At 44.2% G+C, this 21256-nt stretch overlaps 1 protein-coding gene across 1 annotated transcript; it reads right to left on the reverse strand.

Moving 5' to 3' along the window:
* Nucleotides 1-214: 214 nt before the first annotated feature.
* Nucleotides 215-19851, reverse strand: LOC308520262 (uncharacterized protein C4orf51; the record flags this gene model as incomplete). The annotated part of the gene is made up of 7 exons (XM_081092771.1): nucleotides 215-275; nucleotides 1280-1374; nucleotides 5310-5380; nucleotides 6101-6158; nucleotides 7064-7122; nucleotides 16234-16310; nucleotides 19619-19851. The coding sequence occupies 7 exons, from the start codon at nucleotides 19849-19851 to the stop codon at nucleotides 215-217; spliced, it is 654 nt and encodes a 217-aa protein (XP_080948897.1).
* Between the last annotated feature and the right edge of the window lie 1405 nt (nucleotides 19852-21256).

The following is a 21256-nucleotide window of genomic DNA, read 5'->3' on the forward strand; positions in this document are numbered from 1 at the left end:
GCTGCATTTCCAATGCAGGGTTTGGCGAGCTTAATGGAAACCATACGAAGGGACCCGGGAGTGAGGCCAGATGGCTGGCCAGGAGTGTATTTTGCCTAACCTGGGCTAAAGAACAAAAGTAACCACTAGCAGGTTTTGTTGTTGTTTTGTTTTGTTGGGGGGGGGGGGGGTGATGGTGTGACTTAATTATCTTATCGTTTCAATTCAACATCAGTCATAACAAGGACAGGATGGTCTTGGTAACGGCAGTAAGTGAAGCAGGGGCCCGAGAGCAGCTGGGGGTGGGGGGGGCAGGGAGGGGGCTACTTTCCAGATCACACGTGGTTCCGCCCTCCTCTCAGGGCTGCAGTTGCTGGGGCCGTGCTGCCCAGACAGCAGCGGGGTCTCTCCGCGCGCGCAGGGTCCCGGAGCCAGGGTTCCCCCCCCCAAACACACACACTCCCTCTAGCGCGCTGCGCACGGGGTGGGGGCGGATGGGATCTTGGGGCGCTTGCAGGGGGAGAAGGGTCGTAGAGGGGGGAGGAGAATCGTGGAGGGAGGAGGAGGAGGAGGAGGAGGAGGAGGAGGAGGAGGAGGAGGAGGAGGAGGAGGAGGACCTACTGGGAAGTGGAGAGGCCAACCGAGGGGAGGAGGGAGAAGACCCAAGCGAGGGGCGGAGCCGTGGATGGGGCGGGCCGTGGGCTGGGCTTTGGGGAAGCAGGGTCCCTGCAGAGAGAGCCAGGGTGGTGGGAGGGGGGGCGTGGCCCCCCACACTCCCGGACCCCAAGCTCCCGCTCCCACCTGGACTCGGGTCGCCCCCGCCTGCCCGATGGCCAGAGCCAATTTGCTTCTGGAGGCGCCTGGCTCGGAGGACAATGTGGCCGCCTTAGGCTTCGGGGCGTGGGGCCACCGCTCTGAATACAAACGCGCCTTTCTCACGCCCCTGTGCCCCCGGCGCCCAGACGGAAGGATGGGCTCTCTGACGCCGGAGCCTAGAGTGTAGGGGCCCAACGCGGTTTCTGTAATTCTTGCAGAGACGTGGGGTGCCAACATTTATATTAAAGGAAACTTTAATAATAATGGTAACGATAGCATTTGTCCCCTCTTCCAATAAAGAGAAGGGAAAAAAGGAGGGACGAAGGCGTTCGAAGGCCAGGGAAGGGTCCAAGAAAGGCAGCCTGCCAAGGCGCAGGTAGTCCAAGGCCGTCTCCTACCTCCAAGTCTGTAATGAGGCAAACTCCGGGCGGGCGGGCGCGCGGGCGCGCGGCTTTGTGGCTCTGTCTTTGGACTCGGACATTACCATAACGGCCCTCCCAGGCTGTAAACGTAGTATTGATCCGCATCCGAGTCCTCGGACGATTCAGGCTTGTTCGCGGAATTACAAGGTTGCCGTGGCTGTTGAAAAATGGCCCGGTTGTCAGCACGCGCCCAACTGCAAAGGTTACTATTTGCACAAAATTGGGAATGAAATTGCCAGGCATCATTCAGGAGCGGGAGCTGGGGTTGTTCCTGCTCTTTCTTCCAGCTCCTTTAACCTTCCTAATTCATCCGCCCCGTCTCTGTGAGGATGGCCAGTTCGATAAGAGGAAAAGAGGAAAGAAAACGAGGCAAGAAGTCCTGGAACCACTAACCCACCCGTCCACTGCTCCTCTATCGCCCCTAAACCATCCTTCAGCGGCAAGATTCTTCCCCATGTTCCCTACCATTCCTTTGGTCTGGACATTGCCGGGTGGGATGAGTTTCTCTGCTTTCACTGTTACATCATGAATTTTTTGAAGATTGGGCCCAGAAATGTAAATATTTAGAAGTTGCCTATCAAAGGCATTAGACACCAAGCAAATACTTTTTAAAATGAGAATGTTGTTAATGATGGTTGAAAAGTTCATTCAATCCCTATTTGTGGCTGATGCGAGAATATGTACGTTTTATATCTCAAAGTTGTTTTCCTCCCCCCAAACACAGCATCTATTTAAAATTCAAGATTTTTCCCTTATCTAGTAAGTAAGAAGTCCTGATTTATTTTTTGGTCAGAACTGTGGGCCGTCACTGGCCAGTGGGGCTCAGTTGGTTAGATGTCATCCCATGCACCGAGGGGTTGCTGGTTGGATTCCCCGTTGGGGCACATGTCCTGCGTTTTGGGCTCAATCCCTGATCCCTAGGGCAGGGTGTGCAGGAGGCGGCTGATCGGTGTTACTCTCTCTCCCTCTCCCTTCCTCTCTCTCTCAAAGAAACAAAAAACAAGAAAACCTATAGGCCCAATGTTTCCTGAAGAAGTCCCTCATATGAATTGTGGTGTGTGTGTGTGTGTGTGTGTGTGTGTGTGTGTGTGTGTACTTTTAGTTTGCTGTTGCACCGTAAAAACAAGAGCAGGATGTAATGTTGCTAATTTTTCAGGAATTGTTGATTTAAAAGAAGCTACTGTGATATAGAAAATTTTCTTTAGAGGAGGGGGTCAGGGAAGCAAAGAGAAAGGCAACTGTTGCCCAGAACAGCTGCGGGCGCTGGCAGTGGAATTGCTTGGCCCCGGTACAACTCCATGCAGCAAGAGGGATTTATTTATTTAACAATAGTTAATGATTCTCCCAAGCAGCTCCCAGGAGGCCAGCGAGAGTAACTATACTTTCAGGAAATCCTCTACCCTTCCTTGAGGCATATACCAATCCTACAGCAAAGGAGGTCCCTGGCTGCCATACCCTATAATGGTCAGTGGACTTCCCAGTGTTAAATGCCCCCAAATACCTCCCTCCACAGCTGGCCTCCTTGCTGCCTTCCCATGCTTGAAATGCTCCAGACAAAGTTACCAGGCACAACAGCAGAAAAATCAAGAAAAATGCATTCTATCTGGAAGACCGCCGTTAAATAGGCCTGGGAACCGAGGTGGGCCCTCCAACACCTGTCCCATTAGCTAAATTCATCAGATTAGCAAGTTGGTGCCCATAGCTAGCACTTTCCAGAGTGATATCTCTGTAGAACTGGTGGTTCTTGAATAACAGTTTATATTTCAATGGTCAGGTTTTCTTGTTTCTAATTCACATGACTAACATACCAAACGCAGAGCATTGTGACTACATGATGGAACAAAAGTAGGTTTACAGGTATGAGTATGCAGAACACAGTTTATTCTCATAGTATTATTTATTAATTATTGCATTATTTTCCCTACGAACAACTATCGATCTACTTTTGCCCCATCCTGTATAATTACTTAGAATAAGGCTGAGTTGTTGTTGTTTTAAGTTAATTTAGAGAAATCTTAATAGCCAAAAGCAATAGGATAGCAAAAGCAGTTGTAACGTTTATATTAAATGAGGTGAAGTCAGTAGGGTACTTGCAGAAAACCATTTTTATTCTTTCAACTCATTCTCTAAGAGGTTCTGCCAGAACTCTAAGACATAAAAAGAGTCCCATTTTTAACATACTGTTAAAAACTACTGGATAAAAATCCTAGAAGAAGCCATAGGCAGCAAAATAGCAGACATTTGTAGTAGCAATATCTTTACTGATACAGCTCCTAGGGCAATGGAAACTAAGGAGAAAATAAACAGATGGGACTACATCAAAATAAAAAGCTTTTGCACAGCAAAAGAAACCATCAACAAAACAATAAGAAAGCTCACTGCATTGGAGAATGTTACCAATGTTATCTCCGATAAGGTTTTAATCTCCAAAATTTATAGGGAATTCATACAACTTAACAAAAGGAAGATAAACCACCCAATCAAAAAATGGGCAAAGGACCTAAATAGACCCTTTCAAAAGAAGACATACAGAAGGCCAAGAAACATGTGAAAACATGCTCAAAGTCACTAGTCACCCAAGAGATGTGAATCAAAACGACAATGAGGTCCCATCTCACACCTCTCAGAATGGCTATCATCCACAAATCAACAAACAAGTGCGAGGATGCAGAGAAAAAGGAACCCTCTTGCACTGCTGGTGGGAATGCAGACTGGTGCAGCCACTGTGGAGAACAGTATGGAGTTTCCTCAAAAAAATAAAAATGGAACTCCCATTTGACCCAGTAATCACTTCTAGGAATATATCCCAAGAAACCAGAAACACCCATCAGAAAGGCTATATGCACCCCTATGTTCATAGCAGCACAATTTACAATAGCTAAGATTTGGGAACAGCCTAAGTGCCTATCAGCAGATGAGTGGATAAAAAAACTTTGGTATATCTACACAATGGAATACTACACTGCTGTAAAAAAAGAAGGAATTCTACCATTTGCCACAGCATGGATGGAACTGGAGAGCATTATGTTAAGTGAAATAAGCCAGTCAGAAAAATATAAATAGCACATGATCTCACTCATTTGTGAAATATAATGAACAACATAAACCAATGAACAAAAATAGAACCAGAGTTATAGAAGCATCAAGCAGACTGTCCAACCTCTGAGGGAAGGTGGGGGGTGAGAGGATGAGAGATCAACCAAAGGACCTGTATGCATGCATATGAGCATAACCAATGAACACAGATTGGGGGTGAGGGCATATGCTGGGGGGTGGGGGCGGCCGGGGAGAGGTCAATGGGGGAAAAAGGAGACTTAAGTTTAATACTTTACATGGTAAAGAATTTAAATTTTTAAAAAATTAATGGGCTTTAAGAAAGTCTGATCAGGCAAGACAGAGCAGCCCCTGCTCTAGAGGGCCATGTCAGGGGGCATGGGGACAGTAGATGCCGGGTGCCAGAACAGCCACATGAAGAGTGTGCGCCCAGCCGTAACCAGTTTGGCTCAGTGGATAGAGTGTCAGCCTGCAGACTCAAGGGTCCCAGGTTCGATTCCAGTCAAGGGCATGTACCTTGGTTGCAGGCACATCCCCAGTGAGGGATGTGCAGGAGGCAGCTGATTGATGTTTCTCTCTCATCGATGTTTCTAACGCTCTATCCCTCTTCCTTCCTCTCTTTAAAAAATCAATAAAATATATTTTAAAAAAGAGAATGTGCGCCCAGGACACGAGGCACCCATGTGGGTGCCCCAGGGGAGGACAGTCTGAGAACTTAATGCCTTGTTTGCAAGAGGCAGGACCCAGCCAATCACAGGTGGAAATTTGAACACTACAAGAGAAACTCCAATCCCCTTTGCAGCTTGCTTCCCACTGGAAAGCTGGAGACAAGAAATGTTCACAGTGCTTTAAGGCAGACTGCTTCTCAGAACAGTCTACATGCCTTTGTCACTTGAATGTAAACTAGGGAATACCTTCGCTCCAATGCTAAGTACACACACACACACACGCTAACACCCGCACTGCCACACCAACAGGCACACCCACTGGCACTACCCTGGGGACCCACTGTTGGGTGAGAGGTAAAAAGATTCTTACACATCTCAGGAAGACTGTCCGTTGATTGGCCTTCACCAGGTTCTTGGATACTGGCTTTTTCGTTCTCACATCTAGCGTGAAGACAAAGACAGCCAGGGGGTAAGTGCTTACAGTAAACAGAAGCTCCAAGAGTCTGAACAAATCAAGTTTACTGATTTTCCCAAACCTTTTTTAATTAATAGTTTCAAATCTTTCCCTATACTCTACCACACCCCCACCTCTGCCACCACCACCACCTTCTCATGCTTGCTCTTTTCAGAGCTGCGCTGGCACGTCTCTGGGGTTTCTCCCTCCTTCATTTCTGCATCCTACCGTCCTTATTGTCAGGAGAGGGACAATGAAGTCACATGTGGTGACAGGGAAGGAGGCAGAAATACAAAAGACCTTAACCAGCCTCAGACTCAGAATGGGATGAAAAAATATCAGATGAAGATCATAATTAAAATAAAGGAAGCCTGGCCAGCATGGCTCAGTGGTTGAGCTTCGACCTATGAACCAGGAGGTCATGGTTTGATTCCTGGTCAGAACACATGCCCAGGTTGCAGGCTTGATCCCCAATGTGGGTTGTGCAGAAGGCATCCGATCAATGATTCTCTCTCATCATTGATGTTTCTATCTCTCTTTCCCTCTTCTTTTCTCTCTGAAATCAATAAAAAATATTTTTTTTAAAAAAATAAAGAATAAAAAAAAGAATTGGTGAATCTTGGTGAAATGTATATGAAAGTACATTTAAAAATAATAAAATAAAGGCAGGACATGAATACAAAGTGATGGTTTAGGGTAGGACTTACATGGTTTTTCATAATTTGGGGTCACTGAAGAAAGATCACGAAACAGAATCTGGTGTGCCTGTGAAGAGAGATAAAAATAAACCAGCAATCACTTTCCCAACCATAGAAATGTAACAAAAGTCCTTTTCCAGCATTGTCCTCCCCATTCAAAAGGCCCTTTGGTACTGTTGCCAAAAGCCATTATAATAACAGACACTAACAGTAAAAGGGAAAGACAAAATTGGGGAAATTATTTATAAAATAGGATCGGCAGAAGAGTTCTATCCCAATATGCAAATAGCTTATACAAATCAATAAGAAAAGCTAAACATCCTAATAGGAAAATGGGCAGAGGAAATGAATGCCATCAGTGCTTACTATTCATGGGTTTCATATTTGTGAGTTTGCCTACTCATTAAAATTTATTTGTAACCCCAAGTTAATATTCCCAGCACTTTCGAGGTCTTTCAAGGACATGCACAGAGAGGCAAACAATTTGAGTCACTTGACATGCACCTTCTCAGTCAAGGTCAGACAGCAGGACACCTTTTCCCCTCTTGTTGCAGCTCTCATGCTGTAAACAAGTGTTCTTGTTGGGATCTATTTAGTGCCCTATTTTCTAAACTTTTATGCTTTTTGTTCTTGATTTATTTGTTTAAACTGCCCCCCACTCAGTGCCGTCTAGTGTTCTCAGCACAAGAAGGCTGTGATGTGCCTTACAGAGAAAATACGTGTTATATCATTTTCACTTAGGCATGAATGATAGTGCTGTGGGCTGTAAGTTCAATGAATCAACAATATATATTCAGTAAGGTGTCTTTGAACAGAAACACACATACAACAAATTTACGTATTGTTCAGTTAATGAAAATGTTGTGAGCAGAGGCTCATGGGAAACTGACCCTGCATTTCCCCTAGGAGCAATGGTGTGCCATCGTTTAAGCTCTCTACAAGTAAATGATCATTGAGGAATGTTGGACTTACCACTCTGTGCTTGACATCATGTGGCTTTTTAAAGGAACTGGTGATATGAGGGAATAGTCCTGCATGCAAACAAAGAGGAGAAACCAGGCTTACACCCAGTGTTAGAACATAAAATTTCCTACACTCCCAACAAATAGTACATCACTTATTTCCTTTTAGAATCTGACTAACAGAAAAGTAAGAGTCAGGGAAGACAAAACTGTGACTAAGAGTTAATTAATAGTAAACATTCTGGGGTTTTGGGGGGGAGGGGTGTAACACGTTTTTTGAATAAAAGAACACATTTATTTTTTTAATTTTTAAATTTATTGTATTTATTTTGTGCAAGAGAGGGAGATTTGTTGTTCCAGTCATTCATGCATTCACTGGTTGATTCTTGTATAGATGCCCTGACCTGGATCGAACCCACAACCTTGGTGCTATCGGGATGATGCTCCAACCGAGTTACTCAGCCAGGGCGGTATGGTACACATTTTAATTTTGTTTTAAAATGAAAGTGGTGCTGATAACAGCTAAGGAGACATTGAAATTATGAGCTTATAATTAAAAATGTCATCAGAATGATTCCGTTCCAAATGCCCTTTGGCTTTCTCTCTGAGGTTTTCCTGACGGGATCCTATGATTAGGTGTCGGTCTTAAGTGGCCTGTGCCTCTGGGCTGAGAACCAGTGCTTGTTTTCCCTCCCCTCTTAGGTGGAACCGGATAGTTAGAGTGGGCTGGAGGTGGGTATTCCCCTTCCCCACTCAGTTATGCTGTGATGGTACCCTGGCAGATTAAGTTCTGGTTGCCTAGTTTCTCCTGAGGGCAGACCTCATTAAGAACAGTGTCTGAAATGTTTCAAAATGGCTCCTTTCCCCTCCCTCTGCTGGAAACACAAAGGTGATTTTTCTCTGATGTTTATTCTAGGATCCTGGTCGAGTTCCTGGAAGTTAATCTTACAATACTGTAGGGACTCCCCCCTGCCTGGGTCCCCCTGGAGTTTTTAACTCCCAGGCTTGTCCATGTTGAGCCTCCAGCAGTTTGTCAATTACAGTTCCGATATTCCCGCCCTGGCTGGTAGCGGGTGAGTCTCCTGTGGCTCCTGTCTCTCCAATTTTGGGCAGAGTGGTTGCCCTGGGTCCACCGCTCTCTTAATGATCTGAGAAGAGTTGCTGATTTTTCAGTCTGTTCAGCTTTGTACCTGTTACCAGGATGGAGTGATGATTTCCAAGCTCCTTACATGCAGGACCACAGGTTGGGGTAAAGATTTCTCTGTCTGGAACATTCTCTATGATACGCAGCTTAAAATCTTAGAATCGAAGGGAACCAAGACCATGCTGAAATTCTGGGGCTATAAAATTTTCTCAAGGTCTAAAGCAGCTCTGGTGTATATTTTATCCCTGGCAGATTAAGTTCCTAGTTGATATATATAACTTATATACCATAAAACCCACCCATTTTAAGTGTATGTGTCAATGATTTTGAGTAAATATGTCAAGTTATGCAACTGTCACCATAATACCATAAGTTAGTAGTAGAACATATTCATTATCCCAATAAGATCCCTCATGCCCCCTTATGGCTAATCTCCTTTACTCTCTCCAGTCCCAGGGAAACCACTCACCCACTTTCTTTCTGTATAGGTTTGCCTTTATTGGACACTTCATATCAACGGAATCATACATCATGTGGTCTTTCATGTCTGGCTTCTTTTATTCATCATGTATTTGAGGCCCATCCACATTGCAGCTTTTTAGTATTTTATTCCTTTTTATTGATGAGTGGTATTCCATTGTCTGAATAGACCGTATTTTGTTATCCACTTACCAGTTGATGGACATAAGGGTTATTTCCAATGTGGACTCATATGGATCATGATGTAGTGAACATTCATGTGGGAAGTCTTTGTGTAGACATATGTTTTCATTTTTATTGGATAAAAGAAAGTAAATACCTACGTGTGGAAATGTTGGATCCTATGGTAAATTTGTTCCACTTTTAAAGAAAATGTCAACGTGTTTCCCAAAATGGCTGTACTATTTTACATCCCCACAGCCAATGAATGAAGGTTCCAGTTTCTCCACAACCCCACCAACACTTGTTACTGTCTTTGTGATCAGAATCATTCTTATGGATGTGAAGAGGTATCGCATTGCGATTTTAATTTGCATTTCCCTAATGACGAATCATGTTGAGTTCTCTCAAAATCTTAATTTGATTAAAACAAATAAAAACTGATCAAAAAGGGGGAGGGTTGTTGGCATAACATGATGGGGCCTGGTCATTAGGGTTGAGTCAAGGAAACGGAATAGCACTTGTCAAATACTCATTGTGATTTGTGTTATTTTACAGTGATGCTTTTTAAAACAAAATATCTTCAGCTAAAGTCAAATAAAGAGCCCAACAATTATTTAGCTAAATTCAAGAAAGACCCACCTATAGTGAAAGCTGGTGGACAAGAAGTTTATATTGCACAATTAACTCTGATTATTCCATTGGTCATGAATCCTTAGCCTTTCAAAGCTCTGTTAACCTTTATAAATCCTATCATCCTGCCAGAGGCTTTAACTAGTTCTTTGTCACCTTCTGTTAAAAAGTTATATGAGATAATCATTAGTTAGTAAATGAAATGACACTATATTAGAGTTTTACAGAGAGTAATATTGAGGCATCTGGTAGATTATGGAGGAGAGAGGCATTAGATTTTTTTTGCTAAACCTTTGCATGTGGGATTTACACATTTATGTCCATCGGTCATTTTTCTAACTGAGCTAGAAATGCCTCTCATGTTCGTAGCCTGCTTATGAAGAGGAACACCAGCAAGCTCACATATGTTGAAGTATGGTTAGCTAATGATTTTTTTTTTCCTTGTGAGTGCTCAGTTGACAAAATAGAGCCCACAGTGCAACTTGACCTTGGCAGTTCCAGCTAACCTTTTCCAAAAGGACATCTAATGTTATCCTAGTTTGCTGGTGTGTATCCACCTCCGTGCTTCCACTTCCTTGTCTTAAAACTGTAATCAAACTGGGTGATTTTGTGGATAAAAACAACAGTGTTAGTAACTGCCAACATAGTCCACCTTTATGTAGTAGGCCCTTCAATGTGCCCACCCCAATGGGATGCTACAGGTATTTGGTTTCTTAAAGTAAGTTATCAGGAAAGCAAGTGTGGTTTGGTGACCATGGGCTCTTCCAGAATTGGAGAAGCTCAAGTCTGGAAGTATTCTTCTAGACTTTCTAACCGGTTAGTCCACCTCCGGGGTGTCTGTCACAGCACAGCTCGCAGCTGTATTTGAGATTCCATGTCCGTTTCACAGATTGGGGATAATATGATCTCCCGCCTACCCATATCTGAGTTCCTTGAAATTTTGGTTTTGTGAAATGGAGCCTCATGAACACAGAACATAATGCTGGAAAGCGAAGACAAACTGTTCTCATCTTTCTGAGTATGTGATCTTACACTGTACGTACACAAAAGAGGAGACTTTAGATCAAAGATTAACAACACTTAACCTAGAGTCCATGGTCACCTGGAGGGACCCGGGTGTCCTTATAGATATTTTTCCGAAGGTAAGGGCCCAGAGCTTTCATCCGATTTTTTAAACTGCCTTAAAACCAGGAGGTGCTAACCACTGGGTAGATGATACAGAAAATCTTCTCCAATAGATTTTAAAGACGAAGGCATTTAATGATCTGTATATTAGGTTTTTAAAAAGTTTTCTGTCAATATGGAGTGGCGTTTCTTAAGTATGATAATAGTATTATTGTTCTGTAAGAGAACATTTTTACTCTTAGGAGGCACATGCTGAATTATTGAAGGGCATACTGTTTTGATGTCTGTAATTTACCCCCAATAGTTCAGCAAAGAAGTCTATACAAGCATCAATAGAGAGAGACTGACATAAAACTACATATAAACAAATGTGGCAAAATGCTCACAACTGGTAAATCTAGGTGAGAGTAGGTGAATACTGTTTGTACTACTCCTTCAACTTCTCTATGGGTTAAAAAAAATTTTTAAGTTGTGAGTAAAAGAGTAAGACAGTCATTCATCGGCCTTAATTTCACAATTGTAGGTAAAGAAGGAGTGCTATTGTATTTTATAGATGGCTAAAGGAAGGCAGGAAAAGATTAGGAAAACCAGCCAGCAACATCCCAACTACATGTGAGCCACAACCAAGGACAGGCCTAAAACAATGCTTTGCCTTCTTCTCCTCCTCTCCTCGCCGAACCCCAGCCCGCCCGGTAGGCAGACACGGGGCTTGCTCACACGAGCCCACCAAAGTCACTGCACTGCCCACTGCCGCACTCCCTTTAAGTTCCCAGGCAGGGGGGCATGTGTAACACTTTCTACAATAAGGATTCTTTTTTAAAAAAGATGCTCGCCTTTGATTATGAAAGACATGGCCAAACTACATTTTTTTTAAAAAAAGAAGAAGAAAAAGTTCACATGCAAAGCACACGCAGCCACCTCCTGGTGGGAGTGATGCTTGAACAGTGAAGTGCGCACGGTGACAGATGGCATCTGGTGACCTTCTTCACAACAGGCTCGGCTGCCAGTGTCCCCTTGTGTCCAATCTCTGCAGGGAATTTGGAAACTGTTGCCTTAGACTTGAATATTTTCTGGCAAACACATTTAACCATTTATTTGATGGTTTCCTAATTCAAAATAGAGATTGCAAAGCAAAGTTTCCGACCCCTGAGAGGGAGGTTGGTATTCCTGGGCCGGGGTGTGGGGGGGGGGGTGGGGGGGGGAGGGGGGAGGAGGGAGGGGGTGGGGGGAGGGGGGGTTGTGCATCGCTTCAGGAATTCTCCAGAGCCTGCTGGCAGTCACCCAGCATATCTGTCATTTTAACAGGGTGAGGACCTCAGTCCCAGGCAAACTGCTTACCAGGCTTTCTAGATTTCCTGGTGGCCAATGGGAGCTTTAGTTTTTTCTGTAGTTTAAAAGAAATGTATGCACTTCCCACAGCAAGGCATGCAAATTAGCCCGAAAACAAACTAAAGCCAGCAAACTAAGTCCCTCTGCTGTGACAGCCCCCACACCAGCAGTGAATGTGGGAACCCCAGGGCGAGTGGGGCTTGTTCTAAGTCACCTCGTTCCCCTACTGCTTGCCCTGGCCGGCCACCACGCTTGTCAAGCTCCACGGTGAGGGTAAGAGGGGGGGGTGGGAGGGGGAGGGATGAGGGCACGTTCCAGTCAGGGCACCCTGCCCATCGGGCCCTCCTCGTCCACAGCCATCCCACAGGGGCAGCTTTCCTCTGTGAGCAGTGGAAGGCAAACCAGTGCGGCCCTGGGAACAGACAGCGAAGACACACATGCCAAAGCCCGAAAAGCCCTCTTCTGCCCTCACCAGAGTGGACTGGGAGGGCCTGGACAGCGGGAGGTGGTAGTCAGTCCCCACCAGGCAACGGGCGCGGGAGGTGGCGGAGAAAGGGCAAGAACCTCCCTGTCCGCGGGCATATGGTGGGAGTGGGAAGTGTGGAGCCTCAGGGAGAAACAACTCAGTTGACAGAGGCAGGACCGTGTGGAGTCACACACACACACACACACACACACACACACACACACACACACAGACGGATGAGAGCTAGGTTTCTGTGTGAGGGGGACCGTCCATTCCGGGGTCTGCCCTGGTCTCTGCGGGGGAGGTGAGTCTTCCCTGGTGGCCCCACGTTTAAGCTTCAGTTTCAAGTTATTAAAAGAAGCCACGGTAACTGGAAGAGAGTGAGCGGAAGGGAGGAAAAGCGCAGCATGACCCTGGAAAGCGAGGCAGGGGCACAGTCATGACAGGCCTGAAAGGCCTTGGTGAGGAAAAAGGCTGATGGCAAGTGCAATGGGAAACAGAAGTCACATCGGCTTATTTAGGCTTTAAGCTTCCCCGTGTGAAGGTATAACTGGTGGGTAGTCTGGCGAGCTCTTTTGCTTTTAGAAGTCTTTCGAGGTTCGGAGAAGGCTTCACAGAGAAATAAAAAGTGGGGATAGAGGGAGGGAAGGAAAGGGGTGTTAAAAATGGACACAAACGCTCTTGAAGTAACATGACAAACCATATCGATGTCGCCTCCTGGAATGTGATTTGGTTCTCGCCCATATTCTCCTGTGCACTGTCATCCTTGTAAAAGCGTGTATGCCAAAAAACAAACAAACAAACAAACAAACACGGTTCCAGGGCGCCGCTTCAGACCCTTGGAATGTGTTACCTGCAGTCAGGGACTCTCCCAAGGAGATCTTACACATATGGTCACCCCTGGGCTTTGATGCGGTCGTACGATTTCAGACCTCTTCCCGGCACACATTACATCTCCTGGGCCAGCAAGAATTAAAGAGGCCCATGCAACCTTTTGCAAGGGTAACTTGGGCTCGTCTTAGAGGGGTGCAGGCGTGGGACACAGGGATAGCGCTAAGAACAAGAGAAGAGACAGGGGCGGCCAGTGAGTGCTGCCCCTGCTCCGCCAGCCTGCGTTGAGCCATGCTCCTCATAAATGGCTTCTGCTGGAGAGAAGCTTTGGGAGTGAACACAACTTGCTAGAATCTGTGTTTGCAGAGTGTAAATGCACAGTTGAATGGTGTATCAATTTCTGTTTGTTGTACTACAGTTTTACCACACTTGGTTTTTATAGTTATTAGCTATTGCTTCGTTCTTTAAATATAAAAGATGAGCATATGCTGGGGCCATAGGAGGGGAAAACCACAGCCAAATAAAAAAATTGGAAAGAAATTGATGGAATGCAAAAGGAAAGCCACCTTCAGGTGGGCAGAACAAATACTACTGATTGTCTGGAAGGCAGTTGTGAGAAGGAGTTTGAGAACTTTTTTGCTGTGATAACCTCGAGAATCAAACATAAGCCCTGCCCATCTTATTTGCATATTCATATGAATAGATACATTTCTACAAAGAGACCATCAACAGACCACTTTCCACCAGTGGTTAGCATATTTATAAAGTTGGCCTGTGTTGATAATTTGACCCGTGGCTTCATGCTTTAACTCCTTTCATTAGATTAAAGTTGATCATCCAAACATTAAACAATGAAAATTGAAAAAAAGGACAAGGAGCCCAGCCAGTGTGGCTCGGTGGTTGAGCATTGACCTATGAACCAGGAGGTCATGGTTCGATTCCTGGTCAGGGCACATGCCCGGGTTGTGGGCTCGGCCCTCAGTAGTGGGCATGCAAGAGGCAATCAATAATGATTCTCTCTCATCATTGATGTTTCTATCTCTCTCTCCCTTTCCCTTCCTCTCTGAAATCAATAAAAATGTTTTTTAGAAAAGAAAGAAAAAATACAAAAGAAGCACAAGGAGAAGTTATCTTGTGGCCAGATGACATAATTCTGCCTTGATACACTGTCACCTCTTAATGAAACGAGTACAGTAAGTCCTCACTTAACTCTGTGGATAGCGGTTCTGAACCTTTAAGTGAAACGATGTATAACAAAACCAATTTTGCTGGAGGCGGATTCATATAAGCAAGAGGAAGTTCCTACAGCATCTCATCAACGTTATCAGGAAACGACATTGACCGACACATTATCTGGGGACCTGCTGTAGCTATCATTTAAATCAAAATGACCACCTGAAGAGAGTGAAAAAAGCCATCTGGGAGAAATCTATTAAGAAGTCATCATTATGAATATATACACTTACGTCATTTCCTCCTACCAACACTTCACCATAAAAACGGGAGAGGATAGGAAAACAAAGTCATACCTGTCATACAGAGGTAAATTACTGCTTTGGCTGCTCGCATTACTACCCTTGAAATACTCCCCTCCCTTCCCCCACCTGACTGTGGGACTGCTGGCTCTCAGTTCCCCCAGGGCACAGGTGATCAGCGGGTTAATCAGAATTCTGAAGGGCACAAATGGAATATAAATGTAATAGGATTGTACTTGGTGCTACTCAGATCAGATGCGCTGTCACCTTAGCTTACAATGAATGATGTGACCAGGCTGTTTAATTTCCTGGACCCCAGCTCAGTCTTGTCTCTCAACGATGTAGTGTGTTTCAATTTTATGTTCATTACTGCAGAGGGGAGAAAGTAAGTCTTTCCTGATTTTAACAACTGCACAAATGGTTAGCTGTCCTGTCCTTTTGCCTCAACAAACCACAGAGGAATGCATAAAACCCATCTCAAACATGCTAGTCCCATAAAAGTCCAATTTCATTAGGAAAGCCAGCAGAACAATGATCATCCCAGGCAGCCGTTATAAACCTTTATCTCCATTACTGGAGAAAACCCCATAGGGCTGCAGGGTAGCTCTTTTCACCTCTCACACCCCTCCCAACACACATACCTCTTCAAGCTTTAAATACAACAAAAAGGTATTTCCAGGAAGTTTCCTAAAGTGCTACACAATTCTCATTTGAAATGACATTAGTTTTATTAAACCTTCAAAGATTTAGCCCTGAGATGGAAGTTATATGAGAAAAGCCTATTGTTTCTTCCTCAGAATCAGAGCGGGCAGCAGGATGGCCAGCTATTTCGTTGCAGTGTGTGTGGCTGGTACCAGGAGGTGCTGCCCCGGGAGGAATCCATTTCTGAACTCCTCAGCATCTGGGTAGAGCCCGGTGACTACTTCTCCCATTAGAATGTGAGTGTGAGAGATGCATGCCATTTCCAGCTGCCAGCTAGAGTCAAAGGATTCTGGGGTCCCAGGGGATGGTGGAACCCCAAGATGAATGAAGTCTGTACCCTTAAACCACCATGTGGAAGATCTGCCTGCCAAACCCCCATATTTGCCTTTAAATAAAGAAACGAATATATTTTCTTGTTTTAGTCCCTGGAATTTGGAGGTTTATCTATTATAGCAGCCAGCGTTACCCTAATTTAACTAAAACAGGGTGGAGGTGGTTATAGGTGAGCAAATACCATTTACTAGCTGGTGGTTTATAGCTTTGGTTTCTCTTTTTAGTACTTTGATGCACCCAGGAAAGCTCAGATTACATTACCTAGAGCTCCATGCTCTGGCCCAGTTACATTTGGGGACTAATTGGAGGAGGAAAAGGTTTCTCTAAAGTGACTGTCATTTTTAAGAGTGACAGACCCAGAGTAGAATACGTTCGTTTTCCTTCTGAAGACACCTTGTCTGTCGTCAGCCAATGGAAACCATATGGACTCAAATCAAGAACCTAGAAATTACAATGAGGGCAGCCCTGCCGAAGGGTCTGCTCAGAATGATGGCTGCACCTACCTTTACCACCTGCAGCGTCTTGGGGACCAGCCCTGCAGAGGGTGGGGCTGTGGGCAGAGGCCCTTGGCGATGACATCCTGAAGAAAGCAAACAGAAGAAACAGGTTTTAAGTTTATGGACTTAGGAGTCACAGCCTATGGACTTCAGAGGGATCTCCGCTCATCTTTTCATTTAATTTCTGAAACTTGCTTCCTCTCTTCCCTTTTCCACTCTCCCAACCATAATCTTGCACGCCCCTTAAGTCAACTTTCGTTACACAGGTTCACTGGTGCCTCATAATCAGACTTTCTAAGGGGAGTGGCTTAAAAATCATCATTTTCAACAAAATGAATCATTCTCATGATCAAACATGTGTAGGAACCATTATTCTCAAGAACGATCAAGGGGATGAGAGTGGCCAAGTTTCTATGCCAAAAACCCTGCTGTTCTTACCAAAGCTTTGCAGATTTCCTGGAAAACACTCCTCAGATTGCTGCACACCTTTGGTTAATTTTGAAAGAGGTGATTTTGACAATATTTTTTTCCAGAATTTTTCTGCTTTTATGGAGGATTGCATTCTGGAAGTCCTGCCTTCCCAGGGTATTATAAAATGGACATAACATAAAATTTACCATTTTAGCCACCTTTAAATGTGCAATGTAGTGGCATTAAGCACATTCACAGTGTTGTGCAACCGTTACTAGTACCATCTCCAGAACTTTTCATCATCCTCAACAGAAACTCTGTGCCTCTTGAATAATAATTTCCCGTTCCCTCCTCCCCACCAGCCCCTGGTGACCTGTATTCTACTTTCCGTCTATGGGCATTTGCCTCCTCCAGGTCCCTCCTGCAAATAGAATCATGCGGTATTTGTCTTCTGTGTCTGGTCCTTTCAGTTAGCGTCATGTGTCCAAGGTTCTATAAACATGCATGTGTAGGGTTTTGTGCAGACAGAAATTTACAAATCAGTGAGGTAAATACCTAGGAGTGTGACTGCCAGGTCTTATAGTGCGACTGTGCTTAGTTTTGTGAGAAATTGCCACCCATCTTCTTTTTTTCTTTTTTTAAAAATATATTTTATTGATTCTTTACAGAGAGGAAGGGAGAGAGATAGAGAGTTAGAAACATCGATGAGAGAGAAACATCGATCAGCCGCCTCCTGCACACCTCCTACTGGGGATGTGCCCACAACCCAGGTACATGCCCTTGACTGGAATCGAACCTGGGACCCTTCAGTCCGCAGGGCGACGCTCTATCCACTGAGCCAAACCAGTTGGGGCCCATTTTCTTTCTTTAACCAATTTCCCCATTCCTTTCTTTCAAAGCACAGACTTTTTACAGGTGGCTGCTCCCTCACCAGACTGTAAGCGCCATGAAGACAAGGCCCACGGATGTTTTATCACAGCCCCAGCCCCAGCCCCAGCATCTAGCCTAAAAGGCCTTACACAAAGTAGGATCTTAAAGAATATTTGATTAATGAATGAATAATTTAATAAGTAAACAGAGCACCAAGGCCTAAAAATTGATCCTTGTGCCATACTTTTGTCTTAGGAATTCCAAAATGCAACTTTTCCCTTATTTTAACCTCGGCAGACAACTGGAATTGATAGCAATATTCCATAGTAGTGTAAGTTTTGTACCACACTCACTTCCACGCTCCCAAAAAGCAGGAGCTTTTTTTTTCTGTGTGGTTATGAATTTTACATATTTGCTGTTAAAACTGGTTCAGAACCAAATGACCACCTTTGCTCCATCTTGCACAATATGGGTATCCAATGTATGTGATGAAAAAAAAATATTATGTTTTATATACTTCAACATGTTCCTGACCTGACATTTTAAATGATTAGTCACTTCATATTTTATTCAGTAATCCCCCTTGGACCATCTGATTTTATAGCAGAGTAAAAATGTCTCTTCATGGCTTTCCCAAATTTTAATCAAACAGCTTTTGCTCCTAACTCAAGACATTTGTCTTTGGGGCTAAAATTAACCAAGAGAAAGATTTTTTTAAAAGCAAATTTAAACTATAACCAGCACTTTCCAAATGAGCTGAATCTGCCCTCCATCTTCATTCATAAGCCTTGCTGTGGCTTAGCCTGTAACAGAATAAGCAGCCATTCTGCAAAGGATATATTTTGAGGTTCCAAAAAACAGGTGAACCTCGCGAGCTTGTGTTCTTTCTTTGTGGTTTGCAATGTCACAGGGCACCTTGGTTGGAATGATTCATATAATGATCTCAATAAGAAAGAAGTTCCAAGTTCTGTACATTTTCACTAGCTACTTCTGCATTTTTTCTATTTATTAACTCTTGCCTACTCTGATAGCAGCTTTCAAACTATTTGTTTTCAGAGTGGACCTCAGCAGTACTGGAAAGATTCCCCGATCTGGCCGAGAGATGCCTTGAAATTCACAGAATTAGCCAAGGTGCTTCCCAAATTAATTGAAGTATCAACATACTTGAGAGCTATTAGAGATGCAGAGACTGTGGAATAAACCAGAAAAGGCCCCCAGTCGGTAGCCTTTCTGAGACATCTGAGCTTTAAGCATTGTTTTGATCATTTGAAGAGCCCTGGGAGGCAATATAACTAATATTTATTAGGGTCTTAGTTGAGTGAGTCCTCACATCTCAAGTCAGAGCCAATAAGCCAATTGATTTTTCAAATAGATTTCCAGAATTTGGACAAGATAGTTGACAAGTAACACACAGAGGGACATCTTTCATCATGAGTTCTCGTGTTTTCCCACATTTCCATGTAAGTTTCCTGCAGCTCTCTGATTATATTGGGGACTAAACACTCCTTTCCCTCTGTGCACCCTCCCTCCGGCAGGGTCGTTACCCACTTTCCAGACCAGCTCGCCAAAACCTGCTTCACTGAGATCTTTCTCACAACTGCCCCCCGCTGATAGCATCTCCCTCCCTGTGCTGATTACTTAGCTCTGCGGTTTCAGTTACCATATTAAACTGAAAATACTTTTTTTTTTGGTGGGCCTCAACATAGGGCTTTACTTATAGCAAACATTTGGAAACTGTGTTTCGGGCCCTCAACACTGCAATTATTGATAGACATTAGGAAATGGAGAGCAAAGGAGGATTAGTCAACTTTCTTCCTGCTCTGGGGGAATTTTTCAGCTAAAAGTGGTAAAACTAAGCACCACTTTGCTGAGCAGAGAACACCAAATATCTACAGTTTAATAAAATACTTATATTTTCATGTTTTCAAGAGTACGTAGTTCTAATTTTACAAGCACTAAGCTAAAGACAATCATAATTTCAGCTGATAACTGACATTTACAGCAGGAAAATACGCAGTACTTTCTCTGGGTTTACAATACCCTCTTTCTCTAATAGCATTCTTGCCTATTATAGTGACATATTCAGGTGCAAATTACAAAGAAATCTTACTGGCGACTCTCAGGCCTCTGCTTTCCCGCTTCCAAACAAAATTGGCTGCTTGTGGATTTATCCAGTTCTTTCCTCCGGTAACTGCCCTTGTAGGTTGTCAGAGAAGAATCTGACCATCTCGTTTCATTCTGCCAAGATGCCCCAGCCTTGCGTCTGATCAGATCAAACTCCTGAGAAGTAAGAGGGCTAAAGGGCAGAAGAATTTGTGGAGTCAAGTAGAGAAAGTGCGACATGGCTATGGATGGCCTGCTCTGGGTGACTTCTCAAGCCCTCTGCATAATGAGGGGTTAATTTCCTTTTAGTGATAAGAAGTAATTGACTGGGCTCGGCAAAAGTTGCCGAGCAACAGATTCCACAGACAGGCCTGCCCTCATGCCCCCCAATTTTAACTAGCAAATTTGTAAGTTATTCAACTTTCTGGCCTTTGTTCTTCTAAGCAATATATTGCTACAAAGTATGGCAAGAAAGCAGGTGGCAACCGCTTTTATAAATAGAACAGTAAATCTTAAAGACGGTGGTTTAAGAGGTGGGAACAAGAGATCATAGGACAGTGCCAAGCATTCATTTCTTCTAACGGGTCTGGAAGCGAACCTGAACGGCTTGTGATGTAACAATAGCAGGTGACTCAAACTGTTTATGTCACAGAGCGATGGTGCTTAGGCTGGCTGCACACAAGGTCGACCCAGGAACTGTTAAGATAAGCAGCAGCTCAGGCCTCACCTCTTCCCACCCCTGAAGATTCTGATCTAATTGGTCTGGTGTAGGACCCAGGCGTTGGTATTTTTTAACAGCTCACTCCCAGAGGCTTCTTAAAAGAGCAGCCAGGGTTAAGAATTCAGGTCACTGAAATGTCACTGTGAACCTTTTTTAGGTTGAGAGGTCATGGCATTCAATCTTTTATTCACATGAATGATTTCCGGCTTCCATCAGGAATAATTACTCTAAATTTGGTTAATATGTTTGCCTGTCTTTCTCCACATTCACAAACAATCCATTGGCAAACAGTTCCTCCCCCGCTTCTTTAACCATCTCTTGGAGCAGTTCTCAACCCTTGCACTTATTCATGTAACCTGTGGAATTCTTATAAGGTCAGATGTCGTGCCTCACCGCTATCAGCCACTCTGAGCGGATCCATCATCAGCACTAAGAACAAAGAATCTCCACAGGGGATTGGACCAGCACCTCTGTCTGGGGCACGTTATACATGCAGAGGACTGAGCCCTACTTCCACAAACCACAGGTCTGAGGAAAAGCCTGGAAACCAGCGTATTTATATTGTTACACGTTCTGATGAAACTGACCTCTGAATACTAGGAATACTGCTCCAGGAGCTGAATCTAAACAGCCTTTCACAGCAAGGCTGACACACCAAAGGGCATGTTTCTTTGAGAATAGCATAATTTGCAAATATTTGCTAGTATTTAAAATTAGGGCCCTACTGGTTCGGTTCATTGGATAGAGCATCAGCCTGCGGACTAAAGGGTCCTGGGTTTGATTCCGGTCAAGGGCACAAGTTGGGGTTGCGGGCTGAATCCCCAGTGTGGTGCGTGCAGGAGGTAGCTGATCAATGATTCTCTCTCTCATCATTGATATTTCTCTCTCTCTCTCCCTCTCCCTTCCTCTCTGAAATCAATAAAA

The sequence above is a fragment of the Myotis nattereri genome (genome assembly GCF_964212035.1).
Source record: "Myotis nattereri genome assembly, chromosome: 5".
Lineage (NCBI taxonomy): Eukaryota > Metazoa > Chordata > Mammalia > Chiroptera > Vespertilionidae > Myotis > Myotis nattereri.